General features: G+C 47.8%; 1 protein-coding gene across 1 annotated transcript in view; it reads left to right on the top strand.

Annotated features, from left to right (window-relative positions):
* Positions 1–19,250, top strand: part of Slc28a1 (solute carrier family 28 member 1) — a 39,563-nt gene extending 20,313 nt beyond the window's left edge. Inside the window, exons 8-17 of the mRNA XM_051206610.1 lie at positions 1,203–1,283; positions 3,476–3,556; positions 6,445–6,570; positions 11,391–11,521; positions 14,022–14,190; positions 14,292–14,489; positions 17,587–17,668; positions 18,583–18,681; positions 18,791–18,902; positions 19,154–19,250. Of these exons, the coding sequence (XP_051062567.1) occupies positions 1,203–1,283; positions 3,476–3,556; positions 6,445–6,570; positions 11,391–11,521; positions 14,022–14,190; positions 14,292–14,489; positions 17,587–17,668; positions 18,583–18,681; positions 18,791–18,902; positions 19,154–19,226 (1,152 nt within the window). The 3' untranslated portion in view covers positions 19,227–19,250. The remainder of the gene's footprint in view (positions 1–1,202; positions 1,284–3,475; positions 3,557–6,444; positions 6,571–11,390; positions 11,522–14,021; positions 14,191–14,291; positions 14,490–17,586; positions 17,669–18,582; positions 18,682–18,790; positions 18,903–19,153) is intronic.
* The last annotated feature ends 3,704 nt before the right edge of the window (positions 19,251–22,954 follow it).

A 22,954-nucleotide genomic window follows, 5' to 3' on the forward strand; every position in this document is an offset into this window, starting at 1 on the left:
TTTCTCATTTAACAGCCTGGTTTTTGTTTGTTTATTTTTTGTTTTCAAGACAAGGTTTTTCTGTGTAGTCCTGGAACTTGCTTTGTAGACCAGGCTGGCCTCAAATTCCAAGATTTGCCTGCCTCTGCCTCCCAGTGCTTGATAGCTTGCCTTGAGAATCCTCTCACAGATTCCCACAGGGAGCTCCCACCCACTTTCCTATCCTCTGGCTTTATTCTTAGCATGAGCACAAAGAAAGTGAGAAGGGCTTAGGGAGAGGGCATATACTCAAGACTGGGCACAGCTTCTCAAGAGACTCCCAGAGCTTCCTTGTTCACATTTCCTGACATTTAGTTCACTCATGTGGCCGTGCTGTGTGCTACTAAATGGGCCCTCTGTCAAAAGACATGCAAGTTCTGCTGCTACAAATGAGCTGAAGTTGGGGCTGGAACGATGGCTTGGCAGTGAACAGCATGCCCTGCTCTGTGTGTTTTCCAGCACCGTGTCAGGCATTACCCCACCATCTGCAAATTCACCTCCGGGGCCCTCTTTGGTTTCTGCATGTACCTGCACTCATGTGCGAGTACCATGCCCCTCCATCTACTAATTAAAACAATAAAATAGGTCTTCAAAAATAAAAGAGCTGTAGCAAGAAAGTGCTGGGGTGGGGCTGTGGACCTGGAAGGGAAGGAACGGATGGATGGGAGGGTCCTGGCACTGCCGAAGAGGAAGCAGGGTGACAGGATGAAAACTCTGCAACAGGCTGGATGGCCCTGAACGGAAGCAGAAAGCCACGGTGAGGAGGGCCCCTCGTTCTGGCCCAGAGTGCAGGGGGCCCAATCAGTCCAGAGCCATAGACCAGAAGTGAACTTACAACAGAGGTAGGAGAGTCCATGGGGTGCTAGGCCTAAGCCAATTCCTTTAGCCCTCATGACAATCCCAAGAAGGATTCACCCTCATGGTGGAGATAAACACATGGTAAAGATCGCTGCCCCGCCCCAGACCAGCACAGGCTCACTGGTGTTGGGGAGAAGCAGGAGTCTTCAGTGACGGGGGACCTGAAAGAAGCCTCCCTGAGGCTCACCTGGGACCCTCACACGGACGGACCTCAGGGCTTCTCCCTGCACCCGGCTGACCTCTGGGAGACAGGGCTGTGGGGAGCGGGCTGTCTCCAGGGTCCGCCCCACATCTCTAACCAGGGTCTCCTGTCTGTTTCCCGGCAGGTTTTGCCCATCATTGTTTTCTTCAGCTGTGTCATGTCGGTCCTCTACTACTTGGGCCTCATGCAGTGGGTGATCCTGAAGGTGAGTCCTCAGGCCTGTGCTTGGTCCTTCTGAGTCACCAGCTTTCAGTTCACACCCTTCCAGAATCCCATCATTCCAGGATGCCCCCGCCCTCAGCACCCTCACCCTCCCAGAATCCCACGATTCAAGGTCTACCTCCCTAGACTAGAATTCCTTGCTTTCTGGACTCATACCTTCCCAGAATCCTCTATTCCCAGGATTCATATCCTTCCTCCCCCAGAGTCTCTTGCTGGGAGGCCATGCCTTCCCAGAATCCCTCTGCTCACACACTTCACATTCTCTCCAAACCTATTGCTAATATCAAACATCCCTTCAGAAGGTCTCTTGTCCTAATGGCATCAAAATTCAATGCAGTCTCTATGGGAGGGGGGGGGTTGGGATCTATGAGGCAACACAGGCTTTAGGAGAAAAATTATTATACCAAAATGATCCTGAGAGATTATAACTTCAGGCCACATAGGCCAAACTTAGCTGGTATAAACATGCTTACTTTAAAAAAGACTATTGCATTTATCTATTTGTTTGTTTATTGTGTGTGTGCATATGCATGTGTGTGCATGCATTCATACCAGGATGCACATGTGGAGGTCAGAAAGACACATTGCAAGAGCTGGTTTTCTCTTTCTGCCATGTGGAGCCTGGGGCTTAAACTCAAGCTTGGCAGCAAGCACCTTTACCTGCTGAGCCATCTTCACAGCCCAGATGTGCCTAGGTTTATGAGATCTTCTGTATAACATTAGGATGCTGGAAATAGCATTGAGCAGTGCTCTACAGCATCAGACCTGGCAAAAGGTTCTGAAGATTTAGCCGACAGAGTTCAGAGTAAATCAACACCTTTGGATGGCAGCAAGAATAAAAAGTGATCCATGGCTATGTCAAGAGCACACCTGGCAGAATCCAAGGGAGGGGATTATCCCTGGGTCTGGAGAATGTGTTCAACCACAGGCTCAGACAAATAGTGCAAGCCGAAAAGTACAAGGGCTTGAATCCAGCAGGGCCTGAGGGACAGAGAATGATGGGCCTGGAGAAGAGGGAGAAAGGAGGGGAAGACTATTTCCAAATGCGCATGAAGAGAGGCTGAACAAGGACAGGCTGAGAGGCAGCAGTGGTGCAGAAACATTCCAGGGAAGAACTTTCTAGTACAGTGTGTCCCGACCCTTTCCCACTGAACTCTAGACCCTGGCATACTACCAAACGTTACTTGGAAAAGGAAGTCTCTGGTGAAGTAGCTGAGGAAAACATTAAAGTGAATAAATTTAAATTATTTTGAACACAGGGTCTTGCTATATAGCTCTGGCTGTCCTGGAGCTCACTCAGTAGACCAGGCTGGCTTTGAACTCACAGAGATATGCCTGCCTCTCTGCCTCTTGGGAGCGCTGGGATTAAGAACATATGCCACCAAGCTAACACTTTTTTTAAAATTGTTTATTTTGGGGTTGGAGAGCTGGCTCAGTGGCTAAAAATGTGTACTGCTCCTGCAGAGGACCTAGCTGGGTTCCCAGCTTTTACCTTGGCAGGCCACAATTCCCTGTAACTCCAGCTCTAGGGGATCTGATGCCTTTTTCTGCAAGCCTCAGGCACCTGCACACACATGCACATAAAACAAACAAATATCTATATTAGACAAATATAACAAACAAATATATATGTATAAATTTAGTATGTATGTATGTATGTATGTATGTATGTCACAGACTTGTGTAGCAGTCAGAGGACTTGCAGGAGTTGGTTCCCTCTTTCCACTGTGTGGGTCCTGCGGAGCAAACTATGTCATCAGGCTTGGTGTAAAACACTTTTACCTGATGAGCCAGTTGGCTGACCATCCACCTTATTTTCTGAGATAGGGTCTCTCACTGAACCTGGAGCTCACATGGCTAGACTGGCTGACCAGCAAGTTCCCTTGTCTCCATCTCACCAGCACTAGGATTACAGTGTATGCTTTTTACACAGGTGCCTGACAGACTGAATCATCATCTTCCCAGCCCCCTCCCCCTCTTAACACTGTCCCATTGCTAATTAAATTTCAACATGAGTTTGGGAGAGGCCATTCAAACCACAATAGGGCCCTGGGCCTGAAGGAAGACTTCTAAGATACCTTCATTGCCCCCCACACACACTCTTTCTGAGTCTGGGCTTGCTAACGTCTACTCATGAGTACTGTTTTATTTTATTTTGTTTTGTTTTGTTTCCAGATTGCCTGGCTGATGCAGGTCACCATGGGCACCTCAGCCACGGAAACCCTGAGTGTGGCAGGAAACATCTTTGTGAGCCAGGTGGGTACTGCAGCTACTCCAAACAGAGGGGAGGTGGGGGCAGGGATCCAATTTAATTTGAGAGAGAGCCCCATTTGAACCTGTCCCCAGGGTCATCAAAGGCTGTGCCCAGGGATGCTCAATTTGGTGGCTGCATGCCCTGCCTGTGTCATGCCAAACCCAGACATGGCTTATTGGGCAACTTTGCCACTCCAGCCTAAGCTTTTGTCGTCATCTTAGAGACTCACGGCATTAGAAGGGGAAACTGAGGCCCAGAAGATAAGATCCTCTAGGGATAAGATCCTCTAGGGATCTTATCATTTGCTTGTATGTTGGTTTCCTGAGCAGGCTTCTTACCACTCTATCATTTGTCTCATCTTTCCTCTGTCTGAAATGGATTTTTCAAGATAACTATTGCTCTGAAGGCACCAGAACTCTATGTCTCTTCTTCAGCCTGACCTTCTTGAGGAGGAAACTCTGTACATCAGAGAGTCTCTATGAGATACCCTTGTCAAGCTATTTCTTATTTCATTGGGTAGTTTGGGAATTTTAAGAAGATTCCCATCTACTTTTTATGGTGCAAGCATGCTAATTTCAAAGGGGTTGGTATTCTAGACAGGTATGGTTGCAGATAAGTTGTTCCCAAAATAACTCCTCTCTGTCTATCTCTCTCTGTCTCTTTCTCTCTCTTGGCTTTTGTTTGTTTATTTTGTTCTTGAGACAGGGTTTCCCTGTGTAGTCCTGGCTGTCCTGGAACTTGCTCTATAGACCAGGCTGGCCTCAACTCAGAGGCCCACCTGTGCCTGCCTCCTAAGTGCTGGGATTAAAGGCCTTTGGCTGCTGATTCTCTTGTCTCTACCTCTTGAGTGTTTGAATCACAGGTGTGAACCACCACTCACATCTCTTTAAGGTGTTCAAACTGAGGCCCAGGAAGAGGAGGACCCCAAACCACCCAAACCTAACTGTTGTGAAAGCTTAAAGTCATGCCTGTTTCTCTGAGAAAACATCATTAGCAGTAGATGTAACACTGGGTGCCATAAAAAGTCCCCGAAGTATATTAGAGTGTCTAAGTTGGTGGTCCAATTGCCCTAGATGTCTGGCACTTTGCCTCATTTCCACTAAAGGGAGAGATGGAGTAAGGAGCCTTCAAAGTTTGCCAACACCATTATAGTCTATAACCATGGCAGGCCTGGGCCTCCTGTGCAGTTCACACTCCCTTCCCAAGGTTTACAGTAGTCCCATGGCTGTAAATGTGTGTCCTGATCTGGATCCCCAAGCCTATCCTTCCTCCCTGAACCCTGGACTTATAGGTTCCTTACCCCTCTGAGTCAATAATAACTCAAAGACGTCTGAAATTCACCAAGCAGGACCTGGAATCCTTCCCTTGGCACAGTTGTGCTTTCTTAAGTCTTCTAGGAAGAGGTAACATCTCCCATGGGTTGTTCAGACAACTCAGAAAGTCATCTTGCCTTCCTCTGCTTTCTCACCCTGCTCTATCCATGCATCCCACAGCGTACTAATTCCCTCAGCTCCGCCTCTGCATCCATCCATCCCCGGTCCTGCCCATCTTCCTTGCTGTGATCCATGGGGCCAGTCTCCAGGAGCACTGCAATCACTACCTGTTCACCCTGCTTCCTTCCATCTCACTCCTGCCAGCCATCCTTAGACACACGCCCGAGTGACCCGTCAGAGACATGGATGAGGAGCTGCACTGTGTGACACAGTGGTAGATGCTTGCCTAACATGGGCAAAACCCTAGAGGTTCCATCCTAGCTAACACACACACACACACACACACACACACACACACACACCCCTCATGCCATGCCCTACCCAAACAAGGGAACTTCTTCCCCCAGTGCCATCTGCCCTCTTCTGCCTCCATACCAAACTAGAACGCACACCACTGGTCTGTAGTTGACTCCTTCCCATCTCAGCTAACATTAACCCAATGCTACACCCTCAAAAAGGCCTGTGCCGATATTACCTAATGATGAGGCCTTCATTCTCGCATGTCTTCGTAGAGCATATCACCCTCTAAAACTGGCTTCTTATTGTAATCTGTATCTCCTCCCCCTTGACTCCCCTCCCTCCTCCTGTTCCCAGGGAGGAGTTCTTGCCCCTTCCCTGTATTGCTTAGATTTCTTGTCCCTGCAATGACATACCCGACAAGAGCACCTGAAGGAAGGAGATGTCTATTTTGACTCACGGTTTAGAGGTAGAGTCAGTCCTGGCAATGGGAGTGTGAGGCAGCGGGTCCTAGCATGTCCACAGTCAGAAGCGGAGTAAGATGAATGCTGGTTTTCAGCTCACTTTCTACTTTGTATTCATCCTGGGCCCCAGCCTGTGGGATGATGCCATCCACATTCAAGGTTAAACCTCTCTGAAAGCCCCCTTACAGACACACCCAGAGGTGTGCTCCCATGGTGATTCTAAACCCAGTCACCCTGACAATGAAGATTAGCCATCATCCTCCCATCTCCCCATCCTGCAGAGCACTACCAAGGTGTCAGTGACGCCGTAGCTGTGCTGGACAAATAAAGAGTGGTCCAGACTTCCCCACAGGTCCCAAAGCATGTCCATTGCATGCCTAGCTCCTTTCTTGGTGTTCCCCCTTGCTTCATCAGATGCCAGGGGAAGATCTTTTCTGCCTCAGTGAGGAGGTGTCTGGGTGTGAGGCACATGGTATGTGTCAACACAGGGAGCATTGTGAAACAGAGGGTATGGAGATCCTTCCATGGAGGGGGGAGGACAATGAGGTCCGAAGAGACTCGGCTGAATAGGAACCCACCCTTCTGTTTCCTCCTCTGAACCCCTTCGTCACTCACCATGGTCACACTTCCAGGGCAAGGGAGGTGAGAAGGGTGTCCAGCCACCCCAACTCATTGTGTGCTCTGTCTTGTGTGTAGACCGAAGCTCCTCTGCTCATCCGGCCCTACCTGGCAGATATGACTCTCTCTGAAGTCCATGTTGTCATGACAGGAGGCTATGCTACTATTGCTGGTAGCCTCCTGGGCGCCTACATCTCCTTTGGGGTAGGTAGAACCTGCTGGGCTGAACCACTTGCTCAGGCTTCTTACATGGCTGCTGGGGTAGATTCCCAGAATTCCCTTTACTAAGCTCTTATTATGTATCAGACACTATGCTGGGCATTCTAATATCCCCATGTTATAGATAAGCAAATTGAGGCTCAGAAAATAAATTAATGGTTAAAGCCAGGAACTGAACCCAGATCTATCTGATTCCAAAATGTGTGCTCACATCTGTCACCAACACCTATAATTGCAGCACTCTAGAAGCTGAGGCAGGAGGATTAAATGTTCAAGGCCAGCCATGGCTATATAGTGAAACCCTACTTCAAAAAATAAAATAAAAGAAAGCCAGGTAGTGGTGGTGCATTTAATCCCAGCCCTCGGGAAGCAGGGGCAGGCGAATCTCTGTGAGTTCAAGGCCAGCCTGGTCCTGGTCCACAGAGTGAGTTATAGGACAGGCTTGAAAGCTACACAGAACAAAACAAGCAAACAGATAAATTAAACAAATAAACAACAACAACAACAAAAACACTTAAGAACTGTTGGCTGCATTGGGTATACAGTGGGCTACTACCCAGTAAACACATCTATAAATGCATCATAAGATGAAAATGCATGGAATATGCCTAACCTACACTGTCAGTACCAAGCCTCTCCCCTGGCCTGAGTGGGGGCACAGACCTGGATCTGGGACTTGGCTGACTGCTGCCACCAGCATTACAAGAAAGCATCCTAGGAAAGATCACAATTTGAAATGCCAAGAGCAATTTCTATAAAATGCTTATCACTGTAAGACCACCTCAATGTAAAAATTATTTGTTTGAGCCATTAAGTCAAAGACCATCCATACCAGAAGACCTTTGTTCCTTTTACACCATCTGGCTTAAAACTCAGTTCATTCCTTCTCTTTTTCAGTCATGGGGACATTTTTCCTCCCAGCTGACAGCCTGGCTACCCCTCCTCTGTAGCCCTACAGATGTATAGAATCTGCCACAGGGGCATGGGGGGGGGTTAGCCCCAGCCTGCAATGTAGCCATAGCAGGGGGCTGGGAAAGGGTGTGACTGACCTTCCCTCCTCCCTCCCTTCCTCCCCTCTTCCCTGCTCTATGCCTTCCATCCCCAGCCGAAGCTCTCTTCTGCCCCCAGCTGCCCTTGGCCGTCATTGCCTGGCCTCTCTGTCCCAGGGAGACTCCCAGAGTCTGTGTTGTTTTGCTTTTGTACAGCTGGGTTACAAACTCAGGATCCTATATATGGCAGGCAAGTTGTTGAGCTACACTCCCAGTTTACAGATCCATTTAAGAATTTTTCCATTGTTGTTTGTGTATGAGCACAGCAGCACACATGTCACAGGCATGCGTGTGTGGATAGGACAACTTTGGGAGCCGGTTCTCTACCTACACCCTGGGCTCTCTGGGGATCGAACTAAGGGTTGTTATGACAAGTGAGCCATCTCCCCTCAGTTCACAGATTGTTCTTTGTGCCTCAGCTTCTGACCCTTTGCCCACATCCTGCCTATCACAGGTATCTGGATAGTTCCAGGACCTGTCCAACACAGTAGCTAGGAACTACTGAGCACTTGAAACATGGCAGGTTTGAAAAGTGGTGTGTGTGGGCCTTTGCACAGAAAAAAAAAATGTAGTTATTTTATTAAGTAAGTTTATAATATTATGTGGTGGAAAGAAAAACTTTGAAGATATATTGGGTTAATTAAAACACATTAAAAATGAACTAGAGCTCTCTCTCCTCTTTTATTTTTTCTTCAGTGCTAGAGAGCAAACCCAGGGCCTCTATCCCAAATGCTAGGCAAGTGTTGTACCACTGAGTTAAGATATATATGTGTAAATACACACACACACACACACACACTTTTTTTTAATGGTGTCTCGCTAAGTTACTTAGACTGGTCTTAACTGGTGACCCCCTGCTTCAGCCTCCCCAGTTAGCATTACCAACTTGCTCCTCACAGGCCTGGCTTTCTTTGCACTTTTAAAAATGTGTCTACTGGCCACGGGAAATGTGTTGGTGTTTTTCTGTGTGGTGTCACATGTCTTATAGACCCAGCACCTGGGAGGAAGAGGAGAAAGATCACAAATTTAAGACTAGCCTGGGCTACATGAGACTCTGTGTAAAAGAATGTGGCCAGTGTAAAATTATATGTGTGGTCTCCATCGTGTTTGTATTGGGCAGTGCCAGCCTAGGTCTTCTCTTTTGTCAAAGAGCCCCAAGTGCCACTTGACTGAATCATTCTGTTGTGACTGTCACATATATTTCCAACCATGCTGTTGCTCCAAAGGCTCTAAAATAGACACCAGCTTTTACTGCAAACCCAAATGAACTGGTCCTTTGCTGCAGGGGTCCCTGAACCCAAGCTGGTCAGGGTAACATTCAGGAATTGGCCACTCGTGTTTCTTATTGAATTGTCCCCAAGTGGAACAGGGTCTTCAAGATCCTGAGTGGGCAAAGTGACTCTGTTGTTTGTTTCCACATCTGTAAAATGGGCAGATACACTGGCTGCCTGACTTCAATAGATGGACTGAAGAGGGGTGGAAAACACATAGCATGATGCTGAAAAAGTGGTCATGGTGGGATTGGAAATCTGTCCTCGGACTGGCTCCTTTATTTCTTTCTCCCTGAACACCTTTCTGAAAAGTGGGCTGTTCCGTGGGAACTTCTGCCCTCTGTTTCTATTAGCCCATGTAAACTCACCTCCCTGATTCCCTCCTCTCCCCCCTCCCTGTTTTGAGACAGGGGCTCACTGTGTAGTTCTGACTAGCCTGGAATTTATTACACAGGCCAGGGTGATCTTGAACTCACAGAGATCTGTCTGCCTCTGCTGGGCCTAAAGGTGTCACACACCCAGAAGAGGGCATCTGTTTTGATGGAGGACTGGGAACTGAACTCAGGTCCTCTGCAAGAGCAGCAAGCATTCTTAACTGTGGAGGCATCTCTCCAGCCCCACCCCTTTTAAAAACAGGTTCTCATGTATCTAGTCTGGCTTCAAACTCATCATGTAACCAAGAATGACTTTGAGCTTCTGATTCTTCCAACACCACCTCTGGAGTGCTAGAATTACAGGACTATACCACACTTCCCAGTTTCTGTGATGCCAGGGATGGAACCCAACACCTCTTGATGATAGACAAAATTTCTGCCAGCTGAGCTGCATCCCAGAAAACTGTTATTGGCTTACTCCAAAACTGAAAAAGAAAAGATCTGTTTCCCTTTTCTGTTTATAAAACTGGTGTAGATCTTTGGAAGATATCAAAAAGCAGCAAGGAAGAAATTACATCAAACCCAGCTCACCAGCGACAGCCAGTTTGCCGGCTTGTTTCTGGAGTTTCTAGGCAGTTTTGTGTTTGTTTCCCCATAACCACAGTCCCACTCTTCATGCAATGTTGTGGGTACTTTCCCCCGTTACTGCATGATGCCCGGAGAAGCATCATTTTCCAGAGACCATTCTTAAGATGGAGCAATGGCTCTGTGGGTAAGAGCACTGGCTGCCTATACAGAGAACCCATGTTCTAGCCCCCACACGACAGCTCACAATTATCTATAGCTCCAGTGGCAGGAGATCCGAGGCCCTCTGCTGGCCTCTACAGGCACCAGGCACCTACAATGCACCACAATGCACCACCACGCAGCAAAACACTCATTCACACAGAACAAACAATTTTTTTTAAAAAGGCCATTTGCTCATTGTTAGACGGTTGAGTTGACTTCATCGTTTGGTGAATAATGCAGCAAAGGGGAAAGCTGACTCGTTTGTCTATGGAGCAGTGAGGATATGCATCCTGGATGCACCCCCTACCTCACCCCCTACCCCTACCCCGGACAGAGTTGGTGTTGTTTTGTCATCTTGCTGGAGTGCTTGTCCAGTGTGATTCACAGAGACAGAGCCACTGCCTCCAGGGCAATCAGAGGAGGCTGATTCCCTGAGAGTTTCCTAATATAGGAGTGGGTGTGGCAGATCACTTTGAGGTGGTGAGTGTCCTATCACCGTGAGATAGGGGTTGCACTCCTCTACCAGCACATAAGCTATGCCGAGGGGATGTGCTACTTCTTGCATCCATCCCCTCTCTCAGTTCAGCATTGTCTGAATTTGTCACAAACTCCTCAGCCAGCGGGGATTAGTGGTCAAAGAGAGACAGCCTAGATGAGGAGGAGGACCCATGAAATTGGATTTCAGTCCTCCTCCTTCCTTTATTTTGAGCAAATCATAGTTATTCCCCTAGAGCCTCAGTTTCCTTGCATATAAATGGGGTAATAATACTTGCACTGCCTACCATGCAGAAGTCTTTTACATGTATCGTATTTATATGTACGTGGGTGGAAGGCAGAGGACAACTTGCAGCAGTCAGTTCTCTCCTTCTGCCATGTCAATTCCAGGAACTGGACTCAGGTTTTCAGGCTAAGCAGCAAGCACCTTTACCTGCTCAGCCATCTCATGGGCCCTTGCAAAAGTACTGGGAGAGGCTCTGAACATAAAAGACATTGTTTGCGGCCATGCTGGCAGTAATACAGTGAAGTCATATTAATGGAATGAAGATATTCCTCTGCCACCACATTTTTCCTACCTATCTCCTATAACCTCCTTGTTGATCACTTATATTTATATTTTTTGAGGCAGGGTCTCTGGCCGACCTTGAACTCACTACGTAGCTGAGGATGACCTTGGCTTTCTGATCTTCCTGAGTGCTGGGATTACAAGCATGCACCTCCATGCCTGGTTCTGAGGCTTTGGAGATCAAATCTAGGGTTTTTCACATGCTAGGCAAGCACTGTACTATTACCACTCCTAGCCCACCCTCCCATTGTTCTTGCAGATTGATGCTGCCTCCTTAATTGCTGCCTCCGTAATGGCAGCCCCTTGTGCTTTGGCCCTCTCCAAGCTGGTCTACCCAGAGGTGGAGGAGTCCAAGTTCCGGAGAAAGGAAGGAGTGAAGCTGACTTATGGGTGAGCACAGAAGGGTGGGGGGCTTTGGCAGACAGCACTGGTGCCGGGTGTGGGAGCAGAGGTGGAGAGGAGCAGTTGTCCTTGATTCGTTTCTGTCTTCCATGGAGCTTTCTCTCCCATCACTCTTGGTGAGGCCTCACATGCAAAAACACACTCTTTTTATTTTAAAATAACTGATTTATTTATTTAACATGTATGAGTGTTTCCCTGCGTGTCTGTATCTGCACCATGAACTTGAGGAGACCAGAAGAGGGTATGGAATCCCTTGGAACTAGAGTCATAGTGGGAATCTAACTTGGGTTCTCAGGAAATGCAGCCAGTTACTCTTAACTTGTGAGCCATCTCTCCAGCCTGAACACAGACTTGCTGAAGTGGTTGATGTGGGAAAATGGAGCGTCCAAGGCCTGCCTGGCTACATAGCAAGGTCTAGGCCAACTTGAGCTGTATAGTGAGACTTGTCAACAGAACAAAACGAAGAAAAAAACCCAAAGGGGTTGGTCCGGGTTCCGGGCCTGCCGCTCGCTCTTGGTGTGGCTCCCTGCCACTTTCTCTGCGTGCCTGGTATCTCTGACCACCAGGTGGCAGCCTCACATTGACAAGTGGAATGCCAGGCTCCTAACAAGGCTTTGTCACCATTAACCAGTCCTTTAAAAACGTTGAAAAGAAGCTATGTGTGGCATCATATGTCAGTAATCCCAGCACCTGGAAGATGGAGGCAGGGAGGTTAGGAATTGGGGGCCATCCTTACTACACAGTAAATTCCAGGCCAGCTAGGATTCAGGAAGGCCTATCTCAGCACTCACAAGTTGAAAAGGCACAAGGGCTTTGGGGCTACTCTGCCCCGTGGAAATAGACTACAGACCACCTCAGTCATCCCCCTTCCCCTTCCTCTCCTCCTTTTCTTCTTTCCTTTTTTTTTTCTTCTTCTTTTGGCAAGGTCTCAAGTATCCCATCTATCTCAAACTGGCTAGGTATCTGAGGATGACCTTGAGCTTCTGATCCTCTTGCCTCTACTGCCTGATGCTGAGATTACAGGGTGCTATCACACCCAATTTACGGGGTACTGGGGATTCAAAGCCAGAATTTTGCATGTGCTAGGCAAGTTGAATTATATGACTAATCTTTATTATATCTTTTCTAGTGAACATCTTTACACACACACACACATACACACACATACACACACACACACACACACACACACACACACAGAGAGAGAGAGAGAGAGAGAGAGAGAGAGAGGCTCACTTCGTTTTATTTTAGGTATATGATTGATTTTCCTTCAAGTATGAAAATGTCCTGCATGCATGCTTGGCGGTGCCCTTGGAGATCAGAAGGAGATCAGATCCCCTGGAACTAGAGTTAGGGACAGCTGTAAGCTGTCAAGTGGAGTCTGGGAACTGAGCCTGAGTCCTCTGCAAGCAGCAAGATCTCCTGACCACTGAGCCGCCCCCCAGCCTCAGACATCTTTTATTGCATTTCATTCATCTACTGTGTGTGTATGTGAGGGGGTTCATGTGTGCCACAGCACTTGTGTAGAGGTTACGGGACATTCAGAGGGGCCTCATTTTCTTTCTGAGACAGAGAAAGAAAAGAACTCCAAGAGGGAAAGTGGGCTGGTGGTTAGAGGACCGAGAAAAGATACAGGTTTCTGAGAAGGCTGCAGGATAGGAGTTGATAGCCCAGTGTGTCTCTGGCCTCTTGAGAGCAGGCTGGTCCCAACCAGCTCTCATGGGAGTTAGTCATCTACTTCCACCAAGTCATCGGCCTCGGCAGCAGCATCTTCCTTTTTAGACACAGCTGGCTCGTAACTCAAGATCTGCTGGGGTTAAAGGGGTGTGCCCTCATGCCTGGCTTCTGGTCACTTTTAAAAAAATAAAACAGATGCTCTTAATAAAATCTTTTGCTTAAACCAATCTATCAAAAACATTTTCATTTCATCGTGTGATCAATAACAATAGTAGAGGCCAGACATGGTGGTGCAGGTCTTTAATCTTAGGACTTGGGAGGCAGGTGGATCTCTGTGAGTTCTAGGCCAGCCTGGTCTACAGAATGAGTTCCAGGATAGTCAGGGCTACATAGAGAGACCCTGTCTCAAAACAAAACAAAATCTAAGATATTTTCCCCTCCCTCCCTCCTTCCCACCCTCTTCCCATCCTCTCAGATACTCAAAATGTGAGTGGTATACCAAATTCACAATACAGCGTGGTTGGGACCAGCTTGCTTTCAAGTGGCCAAAGACACACTGAACTATCAACGCCTGTCTTGCAGCACAGCCCAGAAACCTGAGTCTTTTCTCATTCTTTGATCAGCAGGTGTTGTGCTACCCCCCACCTCTCCACCCCCCTGCAAATTCTTTTTTCTCCCTGTCTCAGAAAGAAAACAGCCTCCTTGGTTCTGAAGACCTCTGTCAATGGTTCCTCTTTGATCCTATAAGGTGGGGACTTTTTTTTGCTTCTGGGGACATGCTAGTAATAACACCTATTGATCCCAATGGTAGAGATGCTCAGAACCTCCTGGAAGCAGCCAGCGCTGGGGCTGCCATCTCAGTGAAGGTCGTTGCCAACATTGCTGCCAATCTGATTGCCTTCCTGGCTGTGCTGGCCTTCATCAATGCTGCCCTCTCCTGGCTGGGGGACATGGTGGATATCCAGGGACTCAGCTTCCAGGTGTGGCCATTGTGGAAGGGATGGTCTCAAGGCAGGGGATGGTAGATGGAGACCCAGAAGAGCCCTTGTCTGACCTGATTCTCTTGCCCCTTTATCCTCAGCTCATCTGCTCCTACATCCTACGGCCTGTGGCCTTCTTGATGGGCGTGGCCTGGGAGGACTGTCCTGTGGTGGCTGAGCTGCTGGGCATCAAGCTTTTTCTGAATGAGTTTGTGGCCTATCAAGAGCTTTCCCAGTACAAGCAGCGACGCCTGGCAGGGGCTGAGGAGTGGCTCGGCGACAAGAAACAGTGGATCTCTGTGAGTGTCCCAAGCCTTCCTGGCAGCCCGGGAATGGCATGGCATTCCCTAGGTCCCTGTTTTTGTGTTTCCCTGGGCCTGCCTGAGACACACTGAGGTGGTGATTAAGCATCCATATCCTGCTATCCTGGAAGACCAGACAGATATCAGGGCCGCACTGTGGGCTCCTGAAAGAAATTTGTCTGAGATCAAGTTCCAGATGTGCCCCTGCTTGCTTTGGCTTTGGGGGAGCTACTGTGACTTGCCTCTCTTGGGAAACGGGGGTGTAGCACCTGCCACGCCTCCCGAAAGGGGCATGTGGGAGTGTGTGGTGAGCTGCAAGGGTAAATGAGCTACGAGACCCTCCTCACGGCCCCCAATAATACACATGGTGATACACATGGTGCAGTCTAGGGCTTGGCTTTTCTTGTTGACATTTATTCTAAAAACACCACCATGAACAAGATCTATGACATTAGCCTTTCTGAGAGAATACAGTCAGAACATAATGTTGGGGGAAAAAAAACCCTATAATCTCATTATCCTATGATAACAGTATTGCTATGTTATCCATTTTCTTCCTTTTCATGTGTTGTTTAGGGGGCAGGGATCTATGTAGCCAAGGCTGGCCAAGGATACATAGAAGAATGGCCTTGAACTCCTGCTCCTTCTGGAGTGTGGGGATTGCAGGTGTAAGCCTCCATGGTTTTTGGTTTTTGTTTTTCTAAGACAGAGTTTACACAGTTACTATAGGCCATACATTGTAGCCAGCTTTCTCCCCTCATCTTTATGATGTAGGTAGCTTTTTATTTTCAGTGCCTGAGGTGGAACCAGTCCCTTGTGCATGCTAAACCCTGAGCTATATACCATTTGAAATTTATATCCACCCCACCCCCCATTTTTTTAAGAGACAGGATTTTTTTATGTAGCCTTGGCTGTCCTGGAACTCTCTGTGTAGACCAGGCTAGTCTTTGCCTCCTGAGTGCTGGGATTAAAGGTGTTCAGCACCATTCGTAGCTCCAAAATTCATGTATCTTTAAAATATTTGATAATAGTTATTTCAGTGTGTGTGTGTGTGTGTGTGTGTGTTCATGCCATGTTGCATATATGGAAGCCAGAAAACAAGTTGCAGGAGTGATTGTCTGCCTTTTCCCTGCTGAGCCACATGTGAGTGTCTTCCCATATTTACCAGTCTTGTGCGGTTAGGTCATCCATCTGAACTCCTTATTTGGCTGTGTGTATGAGGACATTGAAATGAATATCTTGGTGTGTAGGTCTTTCCCTGGCTTCTGGGTCATTTCTTCAGGAGCTTCCTCAGATGTGAGCAGAACCCCATGCAGAGCCTGCCTGCAGCAACTTTCCTGTTTGGTGATTAAATGCCACCTCGATGCACTCAATGCAGTCATCACCAGAAACAAAGCAGCATTGAAAGTCTGCACTTAAAAGCAAGTTTGGGGTCTGAGGGTGTAGCTCATTTGGTAGAGTGTTTGAATAGCACGCACAAGGCTCTGAGTTCGATCCCCAGCACTGCACAGACTGCAGATGTGTGGTACATGCTGGCAAACCCAATACCCAGCTACTAGAGGCAGGAGGATCAGGGCCATCCTTGGCTACATAAAGAGTTCCAGGAACCTTGTCTTACCTTTACAAATGTTTCAATTTTTGTTTTGAAACAGAGTCTCATTAAATTACCCAGGGAAGTCTTTAATTCACAATCCTCCTGTCTCTGTCTAACTAGGATTATAAAGCCCAAGCCATCAGGCCTGGGTTCGGGTCTCTGTCTAACTAGGATTATAAAGCCCAAGCCATCAGGCCTGGGTTCGGTTAGCGTTTACTATATATTCCCCCCTAGTTTTTTTTTTTTTTATCACTTTCATTTTGTTTGAAAGAATTTGATTTTCAAACATCAATTTTTATAGCAACTATTTCTCCCCGATTCCTTCTTCTCTCTTTTTAATTCTTAGAAGATGAGCTGGAGAGCATTAAATTCCTGAAAAAATATGATGAAATAGTTAAGACTGTGGGCTGAGTCAGATAGGACTGAATTTTTTGGCACAGCTGACTTTTGAATGTGCAAACTCCCAATTACTTAACTCTCTGAGCTTCAGTTTATTTAGTTTACCCCAAAATGAGTATAATAATACTACCTTATAACTATAATAATTATTGTCTTATATATATCCCATTATTTTATACTTTAAATTTTGTTTCTCTCAGTGGTTTAAAGACTAACTTTAAGGTGTGAGGCATGGATGGCAACCAGTTGGGTTTTTTGTTTGTTTGTTTGTTTGTTTTTTGAAGTGTTTCATTTTGGCTCTTGACATTTCTTTTTGGAAAATTAAACAACTGTTCAGAGCGCAATGGGAAAAGAACCACTTTGCTTAATTGTCTATTGTATACCTGGTGTTTCCTGTACACTATATGGCCTTGTGACGGCCTCGCTAGGCAAGCACTGTTATTCCCACATTCCAGATGTAGAAATTGAAACCTACAGAGGTTGCTGACTTACTCCAGTTGATTATAGTGGAGACAAGCTGGGAAGCCAGGCGGGCTGGATTCCCAATGGCTGACAGCAGCTGACCATGCACTCCAGCCTGGCAGTGCCTAGATTGAGGTCTGGGCTTTCAGGTATTTGCAGGGACCAGAAAGAAACAAGAGACTGCAGAGCTGGGAGAAGGTGCCCTCGGCACCCTGAACCTGTCTGAACCAGATCCCAAAAGCTGGTCACTGGGCTGAGGATGTAGTTCAGTTGGCAGAGCGCTTGCCTAGCATATGTGAAACCACGGGTTCAATCTCTGGCACCACACAAACTAGGCGTGGTAGTGTATGTTGCTGTCTGTAACTTCAGAGGTAGAAGCAGGAAGATCAGAAGTTCAAGGTCGCCCTCAGTTACTTGAGCTTGAGGACAGTTAGGGCACTTAGGATACAGGCTGAAGGACAGCTGAGAGAGGGGGTTGGGACTTTGAGGTGTGAACTGGAAGCTCACTTAAGGTGGGAGGAGTATGAGACTGGTGAAGGAGTATCTCAGAGGGTGCCAAGGCCTAAAGGAACTGAATGAATTAAAACAAGGGAGGCCTCATTGCCTGGGGTGAGGCATTCTTGTAATCTGTATTTCCAGGTCAGAGCGGAAATCCTGACCACATATGCTCTCTGTGGATTCTCCAACTTCAGCTCCATCGGCATCATGCTGGGAGGCCTGAGTGAGTCCCTGGACTTCGAAGCACCCAGGAACCAGGAGGACCCATAGAGGAGGGCTGGGAAGGGGTGATGGAGGCAGCAGGCAGTGTGAAGGGGAGGAGGTCACGGGTAAATGAGGGGCACCTTCACCTGTCCCTTCTCTGCTCCTCCACTTTCTTCCCCCCAAATGTCTGCTTCGCACCAAGCTCTCACAGCCAGCCAGGGAGAGGAAGGCCCCTCATGAGTGTGGCTCAGCCCGGATGGGCAGTGCAGCCTTCAAGGTGCAGTTGGTCTGGTTTAGAGAGAGTAAAACTGTGTCAGAGATACCAGGTGATAGCCAGGACACAGCTTGGCCTGTATTTAGTCCTTATTGTGCCACACCCCAAACTTATCTTCCTAGCTGAGCATAGTGGTTTACATCTATAACCCCTGCACCCAGGACGCTGAAACAAAAGAGTATCGACTTCAAGCCCAGTCTTGCCTATATGAGACCTTGTCACAAAACACAGTAAACAGACAACAACAACAACACACACACACACACCCCAAGGCTGGGGATGAAGCTCAGTTGCCTGGGCGCTTGCTTCCAGTACCACATCAATGGGCACAGTGGCTCATGCCTGAAATTTCAACATTCAGCAGGAAGATCAGGAGTTCAAAGTCATTCTTGACTACTAGAGAGTTCAAGGCCAGCTGGGCTATGTAAGACCCTGTCTCATAAAAAGAGAAAGAGAAACCAGCTTCTTTTCCTCCTCCCACTACAGAGGGTAGAGTAAATGGGACATCATGGAATGCCTGCAGCTAGGCCAGAGGACAATAAAGGGCCCTCCTGTCACTCATCAGCAGAGGGTAGTGCCACAACTTCAGGAAGTGGGCAGAGGGGTCGGTGGGTGGGTGGGTGGCTTTCTTGGCCCTAAGCTCTCTTGCTGGTCTGTAGCCTCTCTGGTCCCTCAGCGGAGGAGTGACTTCTCCCAGATTGTGCTCCGGGCGCTGATCACTGGTGCCTTCGTGTCCCTGGCCAATGCTTGTGTGGCAGGTGAGTGTTAGTCCAAGTCCAACAGGCTCAGAACTCTGCCCCTTGTTTTTAGCCCCTCTTAGGCAGGGTTGGCCCTTGGGCCAAGCCTCCAAGCTGCTTGCTTCCACAGGGATCCTCTACGTGCCCAGGGGGCTTGAAGTGGACTGTGTGTCTCTTCTGAATCAGACCCTCACCAGCAGCAGCTTTGAGGTGTACCAGTGCTGTGGCCAGGTCTTCCAGAAGTGAGCACCTGGGCTATGGGTGGGTGGTGGTTAACCTGGACTGCCAGGCACAGAGCAGAAGACCCAAGTACCCTCGTGCTTTCCATACTAGGGGGCAGGGTAGGAGGAATGTTATGGCTATAGCAGCTCTGATGGAGATGGGGTAGGAAAGGTGGACCAGAGATGTGCAGCTACTTTCCCAGGGCTGCACAGTCTATTGACTGGGGCAGATGTGGCCTGATAGCCTACTGTGGTGATTGCTTTTTTTTCAGCACCAGCTTGGAGTTCGGCCCAGAGGCACTGGACAACTGCTGTCTATTTTACAATCGCACAATCTGCACATAGCTGGAACTGAACATCTTCCTGCCCTCAGGGGTCATCTATCCCAGAAAGTGTCTGTCCTCAGGAGGCCATGGAACTCATTGCTACTTCCACAATTCTACAATCGGGAAAGGGTGCTTCAGGGCATGGAGACTTCAGTAAATGAAAACACCTCCCATCCCTGGTCCCATCACTGCTTCCCCATGTCCTGCCACTCAAAGTGTGAGTTCCCATCGTCTCTTTTGCTCCCTTACCCTCTGCCAGTTAACCTTCTGGTGCCCTCTGCTCCTCTTCCCTTAGGATCCTCATGTGCACCTGTCCAAAGCCTCCTCCCTGCTCCCTCTCGAGCAATCACACTTGTTGTTCCCCCACCAAAAGCTGCCTCTAGAGACACCCACTTTCACTCCGTCCCTCAGAGCACTTTCCAAACGGGTGTCCCGCAAGACAACATCTCAGTAGGTGGGATGTTCTGAGCAGCCTGTGACCTACTACGTTTGGAACACCGAGCTAAATAAAGTTAGACAGGGTTTGTTTGTTTTGGTTTTAGAAGGGGCCTCATGCAGCTCCTTCTGGCCTTGAGCTCATCTGTAGCTGGGGATGACTCCTGATCCTCCTGCTGGGAATACAGGTGTGTCTATCACACTTGGCCCATAAGAACTTGTTATTTGGGCTGTTAAGAGATGTCAGTGGGTGAAGACATCTGCTGTTAAGCTCCATCAACTGACTCTGATCCCCGGGGCCCACAGTGAAAGGAGAGAATGACTTTTCCATGTTGTCATCTGGCCTCTGTATGTGTGCCATGGCACATGTCCTACCCCTCCCAATTAAAAATAACAAAATGCAGCTCCGTAGTAGTGGTGTACACCTTAATCCCAGCACTTAGGAGACAGAGGCGGACGGAGCTCTGAGTTCGAGGCCAGCCTGGTCTACATAGAGAGTTCCAGGACAGTGAAGACTACACAGAGAAACCCTGACTCAAAAAACCAGTAGTAATAGTCATAGTAGCAATAATAATAATAAATATGATTTTAAAGCTTTATTATTTGTGTGCATGAGTGTGATGTGAGTGTAAGGGTGTGGGTGCCAACACACACTGTGGAAATCAGAGAACAGCTTTTGAGAGTCGGGTCTTTTCTTCCACCCTTATATGGATTCTGAAGATCAAACTCGAGTCTTGTCTTCAGGCTTGCATGGCAAGTTCTTTACCTGAGGAGCCACCTGCCTGCCCAAGGTGTTTCTTTGTTTGTGTTTATTTGTGACAGGGTCTTACTATGTAGCCCTGGCTGTCCTGAAACTCACTGTGTAGACCAGGCTGGCTCAAACTCAGAGTTCCTCTGGCCTCTGCCTCCTGGTGCTGGGGTTAACAAGGCCACATGCCACCCCACTCTCAGCTCCAGGAGCTTTTTTTGATAAAAGTATCTTTTTGAAGGTGTCATAGAATACACTTGGGCAAATATCTCAGAGTCACATTGCTTTATTTTCCCTGATTGTGACACCAGGGAATGTTTGCACAGAACTGGGGTCAGGTATGACTCTCAATGCTTTGTAGGTTTTCTTTCAGTCCTTGCAAGAATCCTGTAAGGCGAATCAGAGCCCCAGAGAGGTTAAGTAGCTAGCCCCCAGTAAAGCATAGCTAGGAAGAAGAAAAGACAGGCTTTGAGGCCAGGGCATTAAAAAATTCCGTAATCAGTGATACAATAGCCCACCAGTGTCTGAGGAACTCTGTTGGGTGAAGACAGCTCCTCCTTCCCGCCTCTTCTCATGCCACACCCCGAGCTCCATTAGGTCAGGTTTTGATATTTGTTTCCAAATATCCCCAAATCCCTGTGTTTGACACAAACTAGAGTTACATGGAAAGAGGGACCCTCATGATCAGTCTATGTCAACTTAATACAAACTAGAGTCACATGGGAAGAGGGAGGGAACCTCAACTGAGCAATTGCCTCCACTGACTGGTGGGCAAGTCTGTGGATCATTGATTGTTGATATGGGAAGGCCCAGCCCACTGTGGGTGATTCCATCCCTAGGCAGGTGGCCATGAGTTGTGTAAGAGAGCAAAGTGAGCAAGTGTGGAGAATAAGCCAGTAAGTGGTGTTCGTCTGCGATCTCTGCTTCAGCTCCTGCCTCCAGCTCCCCAGATAATGACCTGTGTTTTCTCCTTTCATCTTTGTGTGGCATTGAACCCAGGTCATCAGAACCTGACATTACATGCCAAGCTCTTTACTCACTGAGTCATTTTACTGGCCTGGTGTTTGGTATTTTTAAATAATTTATTATTATCTTATGTGTACAAGTGTTTGTGTGCATGTATTTATGTGTACTATGACTGTGTCTGGTACCCTCAGAAGTCAGAAGGGGGTGTTGGATCCTCTGGAACTGGAGTTAGAGAAAGCTGTGGATGCTGGGAACCTGGATCCTCTGAAAGAGCAGCAAGTACTTTTAACCTCTGAGCCATCTCTCCAGCCCCAACTTTGAATATTTTAAAGAGATAGTGAACTTTTAAATTCACTTTTTATTTTTATTTACCTTTTTTTTTTTTTGAGACAGGGTAACAGTCCTGGCTGTCGTGGAACTCATTCTGCAGACCAGCCTGGCCTCGAACTCACAGAGACCCTTTTGCCTCCCAAGTTCTGGGATTAAAGGCCTGTGCCACCTCCTCCCAGCAAGACTGTAGGACTTTTAAAAGTTGGACCTTAAAGGTTATGGTTTAAGAGTGATGTATTTATGTGTCGGTTTGACAAGGGATCATTTATATTCATTGGTCTTTATCAATTTGACACAAATTAGAGTCACCTGGGAAGAGAGACCCTTAACTGAGGAGTTGTCATCATCAGTTTAGCCTGTGGGAATGTCTAAGGGCATTTTCTTGAATGCTAATTGGTAGGGAAGGGCCAAGCCCCCGTGGGCAGTGCCATTCCTAGGCAGATAGTCTTGGGTTGTATAAAAACACAAAATGAACAAGCCAATAAGCAGGATTCCTCCATGGCTTGAGTTCTGCCTCAGGTTCATCAATGATGGACTGTGATTGGGATGTGTAAGACAAACAAACCCTTTCCTCCCCAGTTGGTTTTGGCCAGTGTTTTATCACAACAGGAAAGGCAAACTAGGACACCTGCTTTTGCTTCTGGAGTTTGTCTCTGGTGCATTCTCCCCTGTCCCTCCTGCCCAGGCTCCTATCTCAACACTCATTTTCCCCAGTAGTTTGGCTTCAGAGACCTTCATGCACCTGTTTCTTTACCCTTTACCTGCCACTCCAACTTCCTTCCCAGTACAGTCTGTACTTGCCTGCAGCTGAGGGAATGTGGAGCCCTGTATGGCAGGCAGTTACTGGCTCTACCACAATAAAGCTGGGTCCTGTTGTCTCCACCATGGATTATTGTTCCAAGGGCACCTTCCTTGCCCTGTAGGCTCCATAGTTGACCTGAGTCCCAGTCCTCTGGGTCCTTAACTCCTAACCCCCCCCCTCCACTGCCCTTGAGCTATTAGCAGGGCACTGCTGAAGTTGTATACACAGCTGTCTTCCAAGGTCAAACCTCCACCTCTCCCTCACTATCTGTTGGGTCTAACTGTCCTTGTCCTGATGTTCTGGACTCCTTGCTTACTCACTACCAAAATCTGTATGGGGTGTGCCTAGCCTGAAGCACATAGTTCCTGCAGTATGCCTTTTCCACCCTTGGTCCTGAATGACAATTCTAGAAAGACAATAGAACAAATGACTAGAAAATAATAAGAAAGGCACATGAGGACTGTTG

The sequence above is a fragment of the Phodopus roborovskii genome, unplaced genomic scaffold (assembly GCF_943737965.1).
Source record: "Phodopus roborovskii unplaced genomic scaffold, PHOROB, whole genome shotgun sequence".
NCBI classification, from domain to species: domain Eukaryota; kingdom Metazoa; phylum Chordata; class Mammalia; order Rodentia; family Cricetidae; genus Phodopus; species Phodopus roborovskii.